This window comes from Bos indicus, chromosome 4 (assembly GCF_029378745.1).
Source record: "Bos indicus isolate NIAB-ARS_2022 breed Sahiwal x Tharparkar chromosome 4, NIAB-ARS_B.indTharparkar_mat_pri_1.0, whole genome shotgun sequence".
Lineage (NCBI taxonomy): Eukaryota > Metazoa > Chordata > Mammalia > Artiodactyla > Bovidae > Bos > Bos indicus.
In genome coordinates, this window is record NC_091763.1 from 119,918,703 (window position 1) to 119,937,046 (window position 18,344).

The 18,344-nt window shown below is 53.4% G+C and overlaps 1 protein-coding gene across 1 annotated transcript in view; it reads right to left on the reverse strand.

Annotated features, from left to right (window-relative positions):
* VIPR2 (vasoactive intestinal peptide receptor 2) overlaps positions 1–18,344 on the reverse strand; it is a 69,867-nt gene that overhangs the window by 25,395 nt on the left and 26,128 nt on the right. Inside the window, exon 5 of the mRNA XM_070788528.1 lies at positions 981–1,078. Within this exon, the coding sequence (XP_070644629.1) occupies positions 981–1,078 (98 nt within the window). The remainder of the gene's footprint in view (positions 1–980; positions 1,079–18,344) is intronic.

Here is an 18,344-nt window from a genome sequence, read left to right on the forward strand (position 1 = left end):
AGGGCCAGTCCCAATTCCTGCCGTCTTTAACAACCCGCGGCTTCTGCCTTTACCAGCCTCCAACTCCTTCTCCTCCCTGGAACCCTCTCAGGTTTACCCGAATCTGTGTCTCCCAAGTTGCAATTCCTAAGACCCCCAAATAAAGCTCTTTGTTGTCTACAGATTATTTTTTGACAGGTGATCAAAACCCTTTAAAATAAGCTGGAGAGCACCCATTTTACTAAGGCTAGTGATGCTTAAGACATGGATTTAACCTGAAAGTAAAAGCTTTTCTCAGGTGGAAGTGTCTACACCTCCTTCACACCCCACCACCAGCCACAAGACGTCTGGCGTTAGCTCCAGAGACAGTGAGGGTCCGGGCGCAGGGGAGGAGCAGGCTGAGTAGGGAGCGCCCCCTACACGCGGCGTGGGTCCGTCAGCCTGTGTACTTCACAGACGCACAGAGAGAAGGCAGTCCGCTCCGCATCACGCCGCTGCTATGAGACCGGCCCGGATTTGAACCTGTCCTCCTGAACACATGACACTGTCTCTCAACAGAGCGCCCCCACAGCTTCAACCCGGGCGGTGTTCTGAGCGGGGAGGGGAAGGCCAGGCTGCGTCTGTTTTCAAAGCGTGGCATCAGTAGGGGCTTCACTGGCGGCTCAGCTGGTAAAAAATTTTGCCTGCAACGCAGGTGACTCAGGTTCCATCCCTGGGTCAGGAACATTGCCCTCGAGAAGGGCATGGTTACTCACTCTGATTTTCTTGCCTGGAGAATTCCAGCACTTGAACTGCATTCTTATCCACGGTCAGCATTGTCTCCTCAAATGAGACGTGCAGATCTCAGCGTCAGCATCCTACTGTACCTTTCAAGGGAGTCTGGCCGGCTCGGCACAGAGGAGGGCGGGGGCGTGGTCTCTGCCCCCCTCACGGGCTGAGACAGCTCAGATGGATGCTTTCCCATCTTGTTTTTGGCAGAATCACTCATTTCTGCTGCTTACCTGAAGAGGCAAAGAATTATGCTTCCTGTTGTAAGGGAGATCAGAGACACGCTGTAGCCCAGGGTGTAAATGGCCTTCACCAGAATGTAGAACGTGATCTGAAAGAGAAGGAGATGCGTCCGTGAGCTGCAGCGGGGCCTCCTCCTCGGGAGGGGCTGGGGGGCTGCTGCTGCTGGCATGATGGAGCAGTAATGTCCTGGAGCTCCACCTCCGCCCTGAGCCAGAAACGACACTCAACGCCCACCTGTTCCCTTCCATGGCACCGTGAACCACTTGGCCTGGTCTCCATAAGGCAAACCTGTCTGGAGGGTGCCAGCTGGGGAACCTCAGGAAACCAGGACGGTGGGCGGCACCTTTGGAGGTAAGCACCAGGCCTGCCCAGAGCAGTCAGCCCTCCAGACGCAGGGACCCGTCTCTGCAGCTCGTGCTCGCCTCTGGGGGGAGAAGCCCAGCCCGGTGGGTGCTGCGCCCAGCCCGTGGTCTTCCCCGAGGTCACCCTGCCCACGGAAATAGCCACTTTCAAGCAGAACCGGGCGGGTCTGACCCGGGAAGACCAGCCTGAGGCAGGATCCTGCCTCCATGGCGCGTGGCTCCCGGCTCCCACAGCGGACCCCTGGTGTGATCTGGGTTAAGTGAATGGGACGGCAGAGGTAAGCGTGAGAGAAACGGCAGATCCTGCCTCCAGCGACCCCGAGGCCCACGGGTCAGCGTGTGTGGGATGGTCACTCTTTGTGGCCTCGAGCTGCAAGGGAGGAAGCAGGGATGCACTGGCCTTCACAGCATCCTTGGAAACCCGCACTGGAGGTCTGCCCCCTTGTCGCCCTGACGCGGGGTCACAGGCAGCACGGGCCTGTTTGGAGCAGCTGCCACCGTGTCATCTGCAGTTACAGTGCAGGCGGGACCGTTGGAAAATGACATATTTCAAGCCCACAGAAAGCACAGAAAACGAAGTGATGAGCACACACACTTGCAAGCAGACCCCAGAAGCGAAGCCACAGCTGAGTAAAACCAGGGGGCGCCCGGGACCCTCCCCAGGCGTGAGGCCCGCAGCGTACCTATAACACACGTGGTCTGCTCTCGGGTCTTGGCGGGGTCGCGGGCGGTCTCCTCTCCTGTAGCCGCCTCCCTGCTGCTCGTCCTCCGCGCCCCATCGCGCTGTTTGCAGTTGCCCCGCCTCCTTTATTATTGTTCAGTCTCTGCTGCGTTTTCCCTTCTCCGCCTTTTTCTCACGTTTCCTGACTCTCAGTGCCCTCTCTGCTTTCTGCGTCCCTGGAAGCACACTCCTCGGGCTCGTCTGATGGGTCTGTGGCCGTGGACCCATCAGGCTTGTTTTCTGGACGGTCTCTTCCCCCTGCGTTTCTGAGCGCACTCTGTGCTGGATCCCGAGAGTCCCAGGCGCGGGCAGAGGCCGCGTCCGCGCGGTCTGCGGCGGGCAGCCTGTCTCAGACTCTCAGCGGCTGGGTGCTTTCCGGGCTCACCGCAGCTGCCTGGCTGGGGATGGCCCTCTGTCCACGGTGCCTGGGTGGCGGGGTCTGTCCCTCCTGCTGGGGCTCCGATCACAGTGACACTGCCGCTCATCCCAGGACCCTCCGCGGCCTGCCCCCTCACCCCTCTGCGGTGTCCTGGCAGTTTCTTTGGACTTTTCTTCCCTGTTCCAGAAATTTCTTTTCATCTGTAACTGATTTTGCTCTTTGATGAATCTACTTGAGTTTCATTTTAAAACTGAAGTGTAATTGATTTACAGTGTTGTCTTGGTTTCAGATGTACTGCACGATGACTCAGTTACACACACATGTTCGTTTCCTTTATAGGTTATTACAGAATACTGGGCATGATTCCCCTGTTGTCTGTTTTACAGACAGTAGTGTGTGTCTTAGTTCAAGCCTCCCCCCGTCTGCTTTGTTAACCATGTTCGCCTTCTGTGTCTGTAAGTCCGTTTCTGTTTCGTAAATAAGTCCATCTCTATCATATTTTACATTTCACATACAATTAATACCACGTGACTTTCGTCTTTTCTGACTTCACTTAGTATGATCATCTCCAGGCGCCTCCGTGTTGCTGCAAATGGCATTATTCCATGCTCTCTGAGTGGCGTTCCACTGTACGTATGCACCACCTCTTCTTAATCCGTTCACCCACCGGTGGACAAACGTGTTTCCATGCCCTGGCTACTGGAGACGGTGCTGTGATGAACACTGGGATGAATGTTTCTTTTCTAGTCAGAATTTTCTCCGCATACATGCCCAGGAGTGGGGTTGCTGGATCATATGGTAGCTCTATTTTGGCTTTTAAAGGAACCTCCACAGTGTTCTCCATTGTGGCCGCACTGACTTACACTCCCACCAACAATGTAGGAGGGTTGCTTTTTCCCCACACTCTCTTCAGCATTTATTTTTTGTAGAATTTTTAATGATGGCCATTCTGACCAGGGTGAAGTGATGCCTCGTTGCACTTTTGATTTCCATTTCCTTACTAATTAGCGATGTTGAGTGTGTTTTCATGTGCCTGTTGACCACCCGTATGTCTTCTTTGGAGAAATGCCTAGGTCTCCTGCTCATTTTTTTATTGGGTTGTTTGTCTTACTGTTTTTGGGTTGCATGAAGTATTTGTATATTTTGGAAACTAAGCCTATGTCAGTCTCATCGTTTGCAAATATTTTCTCCCAGCCGTAGGTCGTCTTTTCATTTGGTTTATGCTTTCATTCACTGTGCAGAAGCTTATAAGCTCAAGCTCCACTTGTTTATTTTTACTTCTGTTTCTATTGCCTTGGAAGACCGATCTAAGAAAACGCTGCAATGATTTATGTCAGAATGTTTTGCCTATGTTCTCTTCTAGGAGTTTCATAGCATCCTGCCTCATATTTAAGTCTTTAAGTCATTTTGAGTTGATTCTTGTATATAGTATGAGGGAGTGTTCTAACTTCATGATTTATATGCAGCTGTCCAGTTTTCCCAATCCCACTTGCTGAAGAGACTGTTTTTTCTCTGTTGTATATCCTTGTCTCCTTTGTTGAAGATTAATTGGCCATCGATGTGTGGGTCTATTTCAGACTCTCTGCCCTGTCTCATTGATCCATGTGTCTGTCTTTGTGCCAATACCATGCTGCTTTGATTACTGTAGCTTTGTGGTATTGTCTGAAGTCTGGGATGGTTATGCCTCAAGCTTTGTTCTTATTCTTCAATACTGCTTTGGCAATTCTGGGCCATTCATGGCTCTATATAATTTTTAGGGTTATTTGTTCTAGTTCTGTGAAAAATGTCATGGGTAATTTGATGGGGATTGCATTAAATCTGTATATTGCTTTGTGCAGTATGGTCACTTTAATGATAATTTTCCAATCCAAGAGCATGTGGTTTCTTTCCATCTTTAAAATAATGTTCACTTCCTTTGTTAGTGTTTCACAGTTTTCAGCGTGTGAGTCTTTCACCTTCTGGGTCGGTCTTTGTTGCTGTTCAGTCTCTAAGTCATGAATGACTCTTTGCGGCCCCATGGACTGCAGCACACCAGGCTTCCCTGTCCTTCACCATCTCCTGGAGTTTGCTCAAACTCATGTCCATTAAGTCAGCGATGCCATCCAACCATCTCATCCTCTGTCATCCCCTTCTCCTCTTGTCTTCAATCTTTCCCAGCACCAGGGTCTCTTCCAATGAGTCAGCTCTTTGTATCAGGTGGCCAAAGTATTGGAGCTTCAGCTTTAGAACCAATCCTTCCAGTGAATATTCAGAGTTGATTTCCTTTAGTATTGATGGTTTTAACTCCTTGGTGTCCAAGGGACTCTCATGAGTCTTCTCCAACACCACAGTTTGAAAGCATCAATTCTTTGGCACTCTGCCTTCTTTATAGTCAACTCTCACATCCATACATGACTACTGGAAAAACCATAGCTTTGACCGTATGGGCCTTTAATACACTGTGTAGGTTTGCCATAGCTTTTCTTCCAAGGAGCAAGTGTCTTTTCATTTCATGGCTGCAGTCAATTTCTGCAGTGATTTTGAAGGCCAAGAAAAGAAAATCTGTCACTGTTTCCATTGTTTTCCCATCTATTTGCCAGGAAGTGATGGAACCAGACACCAGGATCTTAGTTTTTGAATGCTGAGTTTTAAGCCAGCTTCTTCACTCCCCTCTTTCACCCTCATCAGGAGGCTCCTTAGTTCTTCTTCACTTTCTGCCATTAGAGTGGTGTCATCCGCATACCTGAGCTGTTGACATTTCTCCTGGCAATCTTGATTCCAGCTTGTGATTTATCCAGCACAGCATTTTGCATGATGTACTCTGCCTAGAAGTTAAATAAGCAGAGTGACAATACACAACCTTGACATACTCCTTTCCCAATGTGGAACCAGGCTGTTGTTCCCTGTCCGGTTCTAACTGTTGCTTCTTGTCCTGCATACAGGTTTCTCAGGAGGCAGTAAGGTGGTCTGGTATTCCCATCTCTTTAAGAATACTCCACAGTTTGCTGTGATCCTCAGAGTCAAAGGCTTTAGTGTAGTCAATGAAGCAGAAGTAGATTTTTTAGAAGAATTCCCTTGCAGTTTCTATGATCCAGCATATGTTTGCAATTTGATCTTTTGTTCCTCTGTCTTTTCTAAATCCAGTTAGTACATCCGGAAGCTCTCAGTTTACATACTGCTGGTTAGTCTTATTCGTCAATATTTTTTTTTTTGATGTAATTTTAAAGAGGTCATTTAAAAAATTTCTCTTTCTGATATCAATATTTCATCGTTAGCATAAAAGAATGCAATAGATCTGTATACTTTGCTTTTCATTATTTTAGTTCTATTTTTTCCCCCTCAGAGCAGGTCCTTTTTGGAATATCTTGTCTTTGGTTATTTTCAATTTCCTCTTAAAAAAAAAACATTTTAAAATGAACTTATTTGTATTCTGTGCTTGATGAATCCACTGTCTCCAATGCTGGGGATATGACTTCACTGTGTGTGACCTGCTGACTGGTTCACAGTGCTTTCTTCTTTGCGTGCATGCTAAGCCACCTAGTCGTGTCCGACTCTGTGCAGCCCTATGGACTGTAGCTGCCAAACTCCTCTGTCCATGGGATTTCCCAGGTGAGAATACGGGGGTGAGTTGTCATGCTTTCTTCCAGGGGATCTTGCCAACCCAGGGGTCGAACCCGTGTCTCTTGTCTCCTGCGTTGGCAGGTGGGCTCTTCACCACTGGTGCCGCCTGGGAAGCTGCTTTGTGCAGTTTGTACATTTAGGCGTGAGCTCATCTTTGGGGTTGGTTTACGGGAATGTGGGAGGCCTGGGCAAGGATTTCCTTCCGGGAGAACCTGTGTTTGCATCTGCCAGGCCCCTCAGTGCTGCTGATCAGGAGGGCTCTGCCTGCATGTCTCAGCTCAGAGTCTCCTTAGTGAGCAGCATAACAAGAAACCACCCTGCAGGAAGGCACAGCTGGGGTGACATCCCGGGGAAGACGGGCATCCAGGAAGGAGGACAGCCCAACAGCGAAGCTGGCAAAGGAATCCTATGGGGAGCCCGAGTCCACTAGGATCAACCAAGTCCAGTGGAAATAATAAGATAACTTTTTTTGTTTACAAAATTGGTGATAACTGAAAGAATATGAAAGTGCTGGTGAGGGTGTTCGCTAAATCACATCCATTTCCAGTGAAAATGCACATCAGCACATTTCAGGGAAAGCTGTTTGACAACATAATTAAAAACATCCTCTTCATACTTCACATCCTTTAACCAAGAATTTGAGATTGGCACCCAGATTTGTTTCGTTAAAGTAGTAAGATATTAGAAACAACCTAAGCTATGAACTAAACTCAGCATATTTATAAAACAGAATATCACACTCCCTTAACAATCTTGTTTTTGAAGGATGTTGACTGACTTCAGAAAATGTTCATGATATATGATACTTTGTAAAACAGAAGAAGCCGGGTGTACATTAGGTACACTGGCAACGTTGAAGTAAACACATGAGCGCCGGGAAGGCACGGGGGTGGGGACTGCCCACGCCTTCCTCCTGGAGGGCCCCTCCCTGTTCACACTGCCGCACCGTGCAGTAAGAGGAGTAGAAACAGGAACGGTTGCACGCTAACCACACGCATAGCAGAGGCTGCTCGGAGGTCGGTAATGGGCCGCCAGTCTTCAGTTCCCAGCAAAACTACTGGCAAGCTCCCAAGGGAGAAAATACCTATTTTCTGTCATCTGTAACACCTATAAAGAAAGACAGTGAAGTCGCTCAGTCATGTCTGACACTTTGCGACCCCATAGACTGTAGCCTACTAGGCTCCTCCATCCATGGGATTTTCCAGGCAAGAGTACTGGAGTGGGGGTGCCATTTCCTTCTCCAGAGGATCTTCCTGACCCACGGATCGAACCCAGGTCTCCCACATTGTAGGCAGACGCTCTACCATCTGAGCCACCTTTTAACACCTATAATCTGCACCGCAAACCTCATGAAACAGAGCTGAGCACAAATACTTGGGGGAAATGCAACGAGTCCAGTGCTCACCCCCCTTCTAATACCTCTGAAATTAGAAGGCCTTGCTCCCCTTCAGGGTGAGGGACCCATCTAAACGCTCCTTTGTAGTAATTTCTTGATACAGAAAAGATTCATTCTACATGACTGGCTGAATTTAATATTCATCTGTGACACAGTCAGGATAATAGGATGACACCCTTTCCAAACTCATTCTTATGAACTGTGAATTTATAGCAGTCTTACAACTAGACATCTAGTCTAGTGATGTATGAAAAGGATGTTTTTAATTATATTGTCAGTTAGGACTTGTTTTCCTGAAGCCAATGAAAGGTGATAAAAGAACATGTAGGATACTCTGCAGTTCTTAACTCTTTTCTTTGTAACCCTTTGGGCATCCACTAAGCTTGTGGTCCGTGAAAAGTCAGCTCAGAGAATACACTACTTAGCTGATGTTTGATTGCATGGGGTTTGGAGTCAGACAGGCCACGTCTGGCTACACTGTTGATGAGCCTGGTAGTCTCTGCCAGCTTCTGTCTGCACACACGGCCTTTGCAGACCCTTTCAAGTGTTCAGAATTGTGTATCACCCTAACCTGCGCACTGCACACGTGTGGACCCTTGTGGTGTCATGGGCAAAAAGCCACGGAGGGCATCTGCTGCAGGTTTTGCTGTTTTCCCTGCAGTCCCAGTAAGTTTTCACTGTCGCCTAGCAGAAAACCTTTACGTGTGACCTGCAACGGTGTTTATGCAATTTTATGCACAAGTTTATGCAATTGAGTTTCAGACTTGACATCACATCCCCTAATCTTGACCAGGGCATCTTAGGGAGGAAGGTGACCTCTGGGGCTTTCTCTGAGGCTTCTCCAAGGGGTGTTGGAGTGAATATTGGGGTGAACAGAGAAAACTCATTAAAAACAGCAGATGAGCCTTGCACACAAGAGCCGTGGCCTGAGCCGTCCTGTGAAGTGACCGTTCTGTTCCCCTCCATGGGCAGACGTTGCTCACCGTCTCAGGGCATCTCTCGGAGGACCGGTGAGGGGGTCAGGCTGGCCCGGCTGTGGTTCTGCTGCTGACCGTGTCCAGCACGGGGCCCCTGCTGTCCGTCAGCATGTGGGTCAGAGGCCACTTTACCCTGAACCGTTAAAACCCTGTCATCCCGAAACAAGGGCGCAAACCTAAAAACCCAGTCAGGCAGCTAATTCAGCCACAGCCCTCGGTCAAGTGGCTGCTCCGCTTTGTTTTCCCTCTGCTGAATGGATGGAGTGCACGTGTTTCTGAAACAAGGGAAGGCCTGAGTTCTGGCTGCCAGTACCGCCCTGGAACAAAGTGACCTCGCCTGGCACAGAGCGGGCGCCAGGGGCCGGGGACCCCCGCGTCTCCACCAGTGATGTGACTCAGCCCAGGGAGCCCGGGAGGGCAGGCGGGTCCCTGCTGGGTCAGAGCCAGGGCCCCTCCCGAGTCAGGGTCCCCGTCCCTCCGCTGGAGCATCTCCTAGTGTGCAGACAGTAGGAAGGGAGGCCTCAATGCATCCCATTCGTATTCAATGCTGTATTGTTCTTTTCCCAGAGAGCCCTCAGATTCGCGAAGCTTGAGGCCTACAGGATGATTCCTGGGAGTGGAGAGCGGGGAGAACTTTGCTGGGGGCACCTGATCTTGAGGGGCTGAAGCTGCAAAGATGACTATCAGGGAACAGAAAGGTCAGTCCCAGTGCGGCCGAGGTGTCCCCCAGCGGGACACCCAAGGGCAGGTGGGGGCCACGTTTCCAGGGCCTCAGCATGAGCAGTACACATGTCTGCACGACTCGACCAGGGGAGATGCTCCAGTGTCACATGAAACAGGCACGAGTGTGAGACTTCGATTTACTTGGGAAAACGCTCTACAGCGTGTCACCGTCATCGCATGATCAGGCGGTGGGGGGAACACGCCAGGGAGCTTGCCCTTCTCGAAGCTTCGGGGCCTTGGCGGGGCGGGCTGCAGTGGGCAGCGGGGATGAGACCCTGCACGCTGGGCCGTCGAGGCCCTGCTGGGAGGAGATACCGCCCCTTCCCCCACCGTCACCCGGGGCGGCCTCCCGCCCCCCAAGTGCGTGGGGCCAGGTGGCGAGTGAGTCCCCCGCAGACCCCGCTGTCCATGCGCACCCGCCGCCTGGAGCTGCCGGCAGAGCCCTCCCCAAGGCGCCCCGTGGCCTGGCCTGTGTGTGCAGACGCAGAGCCCTAACTGTGCGACGCAGCCTCTGCTCGACCTGCCAGGCCTGCTGTGCATCTGCTGTCCCTGGGACTATTAATAACTCTCGTTCTCTCCTGAGAGCCCAGGTTTGGCCAATATTTTATACAGCCACCCTATTTATAACCCAGTTGTGGGTTATGCAATCAATTCCGAAGGTGACAACCAACACTTAAAAGAAGGCAGCACGGAAAATGTGGCTTTGTGGAGTGTCTGTGTTGGCTCACAGTGTGAAACGCATTTCTAACTGTGGATGTCAATCAGCAGTCGAAAGCCCCGTGGCTGGACCAGAGACTTGATTCGGGAAACTTCTGATTACAGCCTGGCCCGGCCCGTTGCCTCACCCCGCAGCTGAGGCACAAACACCCTGACGTGTTCTCTTTTGAACCTGCGGAAGCCCCGTGCTTCAGTACCTTTGTAACACAAAAGCTAATTCATTTCCGCAGACCTTTTGGTAATGATTAACCTGTGTACCTGGGGCCCTGGGAATGCAAAGGAAACCACCGTTGATACTCAGTGTCTGTCTGGGACAGGAGCCACTTGATTAGAAGGCACAACCCCTGTCTCTGGGGAACGTAGGACATACAACGTCCTGTTGGATGAACAAGACTAACACAAACCCTGAAAAATGGATGAGTAGGCGCTGACCTGCGCTTCTAGCTGCAAACTCAGACCGAGCGGCCAAGGCACAGCAGGGGCCAGAGGGGCAGGGACCCCTGGTGGCTGGCAGGAGGCAAGGGTGGGTGGGGGGCTCGAGGTGGGGGGCGTGGGGTGCTGGGGACACCGGGATGTTTCTGGATGGGGGCCGGGGCCGTCCAGGCTCCATGCAGAGGCATCAGTAGTGCACGACACTCACTCTGCTTGGCAGCTGCTCCGAACACGCCGGTCCTGCTGGGTCTCCCAGCTCCTCTGAGAAGGCACCGCAGGGACCCACGCACGCCGTCCTGTGGGGCGGCAGGTGGAGGGTGCAGTGGGCAGTGTGTGCTGCCCACGGCAGGACGCAGAGTGGGCTGGCCAGCCCGGGCCTCTCCTCGTGGTGGCTTTGGCACAGGGCAGGGTTTTGGAGCCTGTGGACCAGCAGCAGGGCCAGGAGGTAGCCTCTGTCTCCCGTGCAAGGAGGTTCCTATTCTCACGTCAGAGATGGAAGCTGGGGGCTTCTTCATTTTAGAGGCCTCCAGAAACACAGCCCCGCCCGTCTTCAGGGCCTGTGGTCCAGGCTCAGTTCCAGCTCAGGATTCGCTGTGAGGCTCACTGTCACGCTGGTAACAATCTTACCGTTGAGTTTTTCTTCCTGAAGGTTGTTGGCAAATATCTTTTAAGATCCACCCATTCTGATTAGAAGATTCTAACTATAACCTAATCATGATGGTGCTTTGCAATTTACAGAATGTAGCACAGAAGTTAATTCATTCTCTTCTTCCAACGGCCTGTGAAGGAGCAGACGTGTTCTCGCCACCCTTCTCTTACTCAGGTGGGACCTGAGTCCGGGGAACAGTCGTAAAACGCGGGGCCACCGAGGTGCAGGGTTGAGACTCCACTCAGACCCTAGTGTCTTCTCCCTCCAGAGGCTCCTCCCTGAGGGCAAGTTACCCAACTGTTTCAGCTTTTTCCTTTAAGAGGAATCGGTCAGTTCTGCAGATAAGGACGTGGATGTCACCGCTCTATCCAAACAAAGAGCAGAACTCTGAACACACAGGAAGTCAACGGCTCTCCTTTGGTCCACAAGAGAAGGGAGGACACAGGACAAACAGCTGTCCCAAGACTGGGGGGGACCAGGCAGCGGCAGGAGCTGGGGGCTCCCCGAACAGAACCGCGAGGCTGCCTGTTAAGCTGCAGGAATCAGACACTGGCGCGGCGGAAAGGACAGAGAAGGACGTCAGCGAGCAGGACAGAGCAGAGTCCAGTCCGCGTGATGGTCACTGGTCTTTGACAAAAACTAAAGGCAGCACCCTGGGGCAAAAGCAGTCTTTCCAACAAACGCTGCTGGGACAACTGGACATCCACACGCAAAAGAACGAGCCTAGGCACACCCATATGCTGCTGCTGCTGCTGCTGCTAAGTCGCTGCAGTTGTGTCCGACTCTGTGTGACCCTATAGACGGCGGCCCACCAGGCTCCCCCGTCCCTGGGATTCTCCAGGCAAGAACACTGGAGTGGGTTGCCATTTCCTTCTCCAGGCATACCCTTATATTTTCACAAAAATTAACTCAAAATGGGCTATAGCCGTAAAGAAAGTAGGAAGGCGCACAGTCCTATCTAACTCTTTGTGACCCCATGGGCCATAGCCTGCCAGGATCCTCTGTCCGTGGGATTCTCCAGGAAAGAATACTGGCGAGGGTTGCCATTTCCTCCAGGGGATCTTCCTGACCCAGGGATCAAACCCAGGTCTCCTGCATTGCAGACAGATTCTTTAGCATCTGAGCTGTCAGGGAAGCTCCTATAGATGTAAAGGTAAACTGCAAAACCATAACTCCTAGAAAATAACATAGGAGAAAACCCAGATTCCCTTGGGTTGTGATGCTTTTTAAAATACAATGCCTGTATGTATACCTATGGCTGATTCATGTTGAGGTTTGACAGAAAACAACAAAATTCTGTAAAGCAATTATCCTTCAATAAAAAAATAAATTAAAAAAAATACAGTGCCGAAGGCACCCTTCATGAAACAAATCATTGATAAGCTGGACTTCAATAAAATTAAAAAATTTTACCCTGTGAAAGAATTTTAGAGAATGAGAAGACGGGCCACAGACAGGGAGAAAATATTTGCAAAAGACATCTGATAAGGATTGTTATTCAAGACACATAAAGAACTCTTAATACTCAACAATGAGAAAACAAACAACCCAACTAAAAATGGGCCGAAGACCTTAAAAGCTGCCTCTCGAAAGAACGGATCCAGGTGGCAAACAGGCCAATGAGAAGATGCTCCCAGAAAGCACAGGTCAGGGCGTCCAGGTGGACAGAGGCCCCAGGAGCCTGCAGACTCGGTGGTGAGCAAGCGTGTGCGGACTCTGCACTCACCGGGGACCCCGGTGGTGAGCATCCCTTCGCTGTGAAGTGGTGATTAAAGGCAGAGCTCTCCCTCATGGGCTTGTTGGGGGATTTAATGAGCCAATCCATGTGAGAGCTGTAAACACTCTCAGTAAAAGCCCGAGACGTGATTTATGGCGCTTGGTTTGATTTTATAATAAAGACCGTTTTTATTAGGAAAGAGATCCTCGAGGTTGTTAATCCAGCACCCCTAGTCCTCCTGGGTCAGGCTCCGTTTGCGCTCACTCTGCTTCATGGAGCACCTGGAAACACCCACCGCCTCCCCACGGGCAGCGTGGTCCCGCCTCCCGCACGATCACCAGCATCGTGTAGGAAGGACTGGCCGGCGCGATCCTGCTGACCGCAGCTCCTCCTCCCGTCTGGGGGGCTCAGAGGTGCCGCGCACCCAAAGGGGAGACACAGGTCCCCGGCTTTGTGCTGGGCCCCTCTGGTCTCTGCTGCAGCCTTCGGGGCCTCTGAGGAAGTGGACCTGAGCCCAGCTGGGAGTCCTGACAGCACTGTCCCGGGAGGAAATGACCAGGCCCCTGTCCCGGCAAGTCAGGGTCACCTGGGGACATCACGTTGCCCCCGAGGTCACTGTCCTCCTGAGGATGAGCAGAGGCTTCAAGAAGGAGACGGGGGTCCAGACAGTCCCCACGACTAATGCCCCGTCAGCACAGGCAGACTCCCCATGGAGACTGCAACCCTGAGCGGCCGGCAGCCTGGCCATGGGTCGGGGGGCAACCCTCCAGAGGCCGGGGCCCTGGGCTCCTGGGCTCCTGGGGTCCTGGGGGCCCCATGGCACTCCAGAGACAAGGGTCCTGGTGTCCCGTGACCCTCTGAGGTGGGGGTCCTGGGGTCCCTGTCTGCACAGCTGTCAAGACTGTGGCCCAGCTCCCTGTCTTCAGTCACTGCAGGGACCGCTCCTTTGTTGGTATGGACTGGTTACAGGAGAATGCATTTTCTTTTAAAACCCAAATGTGACATTTCTGAGGTTAAAAAAAAAAAGTGGTAGATATTTTTGAATGTTTTCTCCCACTGACACCTATTTTGAGCACAGGGTTTATGCTAAAGAAAAGGCAACAGAAAGAGAGGTCGGGAACCTGTGCTTTGCCACCAAGCACCCTCACGCTCAGTGGGGAATCCGGACCTGACCCTAGAGACACCAGGCAAAGCCCACAGGGAGCCGGGCTGAGGGGCGAGGCCTCCAGCACGACGAGGGAAGGACAGAGAACGGCTGGGGCGGGAGAGGCTGGGTCACTCCACCAGAGCCGCCCTGGCTCCTCGGAGGGACGCGCCCTGGGCAGGGGACACAGACAGCAGTCAGGGAGCAGCTTCGCAAAGACGTGCGGTGCTGGGCTTACAGCAGGGCTGCTCACTCCTGAGGCAGCGCGTGTGTGTGGCCAGGGGTCTGCTGCTTGCCCCCCAGGCCTCAGAGGCTGCAGGACAACCAGCCAGCCGGGTTCCCCGAACCACTCCTGCAAGAAAGTCGCCTCCAAACAGGCCTCAGGAAATGCTCAACAGCAGGAAATTTGACGGCTGAGTCTCCACTTGTCCTGACCGAGTCCAGGTGGAGGCAAATGTCACTGAGAGATGATTTGTCAAACAGCAGAAATTTGTTCTGAGGGGTCTTAAAACTATTTGAATATAGAAATAACGTATTTGCTGACTTCTGAAGAGGTAGAAAATATAACCAAACCACTAAAGGGAACACGCAGCTTCACTGTTTCCGGTCCTTCATCCACGTGTTTCCGGGCGTGCAGTCTCTTGCTGCCCTTGTCCAGCTCCTGAAATGCCCACGTCCCACCCCAGTGGCGGGTGGTACCACCCTAACAGTGAGGAGGGGAGCTTCTCCGAAAGCCTGTCCTCTCTTCCTAGGTCTGTAACAGATCGCAAATACCCAGTAAAACAAACATTGTTAATTTCCATATTTTCTTCAATTATCTCTTTGGACTACAGACTTTCAGTCCTGAAATCTGTATGTCATGTGGAGAAACAGACAGGATTATCCAGCGAATATCCTGGTTGCCCCCATCCTACCCTGGAGCAGCGCCTCCCTTCCTGAGGGTCTGGTGGGTACGGCTGGGGCTGATAGGCACCCAGCCCTGCTGGCAGGGCTCCCCATCCTGAACCCACCCCCCGCCTGCCTCACCTCCCAGACGCAGTGCCGCCCCGTCATCTGATGAGCAGTCCATGCACTGAGCGTGCCCTCCCGTGCCCTGAAAAAACCCTGGGAAGCTTCCTCCCTCCACTTGATGCAAAGTGAAGCACAGACACCACCCTTGGTGCTTGTTTGGAGGCAGAACGGGACCGGCCACCGTAACAGAGCTGACTGTGGGCCCCCCTGCACCTTTAGGGCTCCAATCCTGGCCTCCGCCCCCTGCAGGCCATCCCTGCTGAGCCCCTCACCCCACCCCACGCGGGGACATCGTGGTCCTGCAGGGCCTAGGAGTGAGAGATGGAAGGCATCTGACGCGGAAGGACCGCGTGCTGGGGACGGGGACCCTGGGGGAGGCAGCACTAGCGGTCAGAGTGAGAGTTGCTGCGTGGTCTGAAAGCTGAGAGGAGGCCACAGAAATATTTTTAGGAATATGGCATAACATGGAAGAAATGTGTCTGCTTGAAGCATGGGAAGGTTGAAATGCCAAACAGCTCTCTTGGCTAAATTTAGCAGAAGTGCTCTTTATTTAAGACCTATGTTAGCAAATATATAATGTGGGAGATGTATGGAGTGCCTGCTGTGGCGTGTCCACTCAGCACAGGACGCCAGCCTGTCTCTGGGACTGCTGTCCTTGGGAGGGGCCGTGGGCCAGGCACACGCAGTGACTGAGTCACACCTGGTGGCTGAGCGGGGTACAGCCCTGGGGCCCTTCACCTGGGCGGCTCTCGATAACAGGGGAAAGGAGACCTCCTGGGCCCACAGAGACTCATCACGGCCTCCGACTACAAGCTGCTGGATGTTTTGCCAGCTCTCGGGTGGGACACTGGGCAGGAGGTGGGAACCAGAGGCAGGGAGGCTGGCCAGGACACTCTGACCAGGAGCCTCCAGATGGCCTTCAGCGGAGGAGGGAAGTCAGGAGGACAGGGTCTGCCTGACGTGCTGTGGGGGCGCCCCTGGGCCACAAGAGCCCCTGGGTCTGGGGCAGGACTGGTCGGGGGCTTGGTGGGGGGGCAGGTAGGCAGGCAGATGACATGGGGTGGAGTGCCCAGTCCTGGCTGGTCCCTCCTGAGGCTGAGGCTATGGTGCAGGATAAGCTCCTTGGCTCCAGAGACCTTCAGCTCTCAGGGAAACCCTGGGCTCCCATGATAAGGGTGGGACTTCCTTAAACCTTCTTAGTGGTATTAAGCCCTTTATCCAAGGGTTAAAAGAGAAGAAGTTTAAGATGAAGATACGCAGGCCAGGCTGGAGGTGACTTTTGCTGGGAGAGGAACACAGACAGGGGAGACCTCGTCTGTGGAAGCTGGGGCACAGTGAGAGGGTGTCCCAAGATGAGCAGGGCTGGGTCAGGGTTTTGAGGCACCAGGAATGCAGGCTTAGACCACTGAGCGCCCCCCAGCCCCTCGCAGCCTCACAGTCACGGCTCCGGCTGTCATCCAAGGGCTTCTCTGGGGTCTTCAAGCCCGTGTCTCCTTCTCAGGGCTCCCGATCCCCGTTACTTTACCTCCTGATTCCCTCACCATATGTGGCTTATGTGGAGACTGTTTTTCCCCTTGAATTTAATTAACTTTGAAACCAACAAAGGTTGCACACGTGGCACCCAGGGTGGAGTTTGGCTCCGTGACAGCAGGAAATCCAATTACAACTGTAGAACTGGGGAGAAAGATGGGCTGATGAGACGCGGAGTGATGTATTAGCAGGAGCCCATGGAAGGCCGGTGGGCTGAGGCTCTCGCTCCCCACCAGGAGGGCCTGTCCTGGCCTCGCTCGGGCAGCCCCATGCCTTGAGGCTCTCATCCTCACGGACTCGCTAAACAACCAGGCATCCAAAGCATGCGAGCGTGGGAGCTGCAACCAGGGAGAGAGTTACTCATCCTGGCTTTGTGCCATTATTTCCTTCACTTTCTCATATTAAAGTATTTTGAGTTTCTAATCCATTAGTAGGGAATATGCACTCATGATACTTGCAGAGTCTCTGAAATGTTTAACTGAGAACAAAAATAGCTTTGCACACTGGATAGAAAGGCAGTGGGAAGTCACAGGCGCCCCATCCTCGAGGGGTCTGAGCCGACGCAGTTCCCACAGGGTGTCCTCTACAGCCGTGTCAGTGCTTCGTTGCCTGAGGACAGAGGGGAATGCCAGGGTTCCCGGAACATTCACGTGTGACGTGAGCACAGGCTGTGCTTCCCCCCATGGGGTCCCGAGGCCTGGGAGGTCCACATGCTGGGCTGGCTGCGGCGGCGGGCAGGAGCTGTGGGCAATGGTAGGTGGGTGTTGGAGCCCCACCCGCCCTCCACGCTCAGGAGGCCGGGCGCTCCCCGGCTGCACCCCTGGGCTGTCTGGGAGCACGTGTGAGGTGACAGGGGCCAGGCCACTGTGGGGCTGTCCTCGCTCCTGGTCAGAACAGGGCTGGGACACTCGTCTCTACAGGGACGGTCCTCAAACTGGGGTCAATGCTACGCAGTTTAAGGCTCCCTCGTAGAACACCGACAGGACGTCTCCCAGTTTGGACACGTTACATCATATACATCATAGAACAGCAGTCTGGGGCGAGTCCGGAACCTGAGATGGCTCACAGGCCCGTGAAGAGGCGGTTGGCCTGAGTTCCCTCGGTGGTCTCTGACCCGCCTGGGGGCCCGGCCTCCAGCGAGCCCACGGGCCATGGCACCCAGCCTGTCCTGGGTGGCGGGGCTGACAGTGGAGGCGGTGAATGCCGCCCAAGCCGCAGGCTCAGCACCGGGGCCCCACCTTTGTGCTGCAGCCACGGGGGCCATGGGGGCCTTCCGGCCGCCCCTTCTCTGTGGGGTCCCTGCAGAGCGCCCCAGGGCGCAGGTCCAGGTGGGTCTGTGGATGGGTCAGCAGCCCTGGCTTGGCTGCCCAGGTGGGTCCCACTGCATCTGGGCAGCTGCCCTTGTGTGGGGAGCGGGGGCTCGGGAACTGCCCCCGAGGAAGGGTCAGACGGACTGACTCTCGTCAGAATGGCAGGGTCCCTGGCTATGCCACATTGTTCCTCCAAACCACAGTTTCTCCATCTATAAAGTAGGCTGTCACCTGGTAAATGAGGTGCGGGTGGGCAAGCGGCTGACGAGCACACACCTGCAGTGGTTGGAGGAGTAGGCTCGGGGCCTCCCCAAGGCGGATGTGAGGGGCTGTGAGCCCCCACGCCCGGCGCACGCAGGAGAACCTCACACCTGTCAGCGAGGCGCACACAGCACGGATGCCCAGCCGCACCCCGGTCACCCTCCCTGCCCGCCAGTCACGCCTCACCAGGCTGATCTTCCAGTTAGAGGGGTACACGCAAAAAAGGTGCTTCTTCTCCAGGGTTTCCTGATCCTACAGGACAGGAACTGGCTTTAAATTACAGACCTTGGTGAAGAGAGCAAAGGAAGCCCCTCGGTCATCCAGGAAAACGACGGGCAGCAATGTTCCCGCGGGTCTCACCTGGGGACTGACATGGGGGACTGGCGGGAGGGGGGCCTCAGCCCACAGACAGGCTTCTGCCAAGG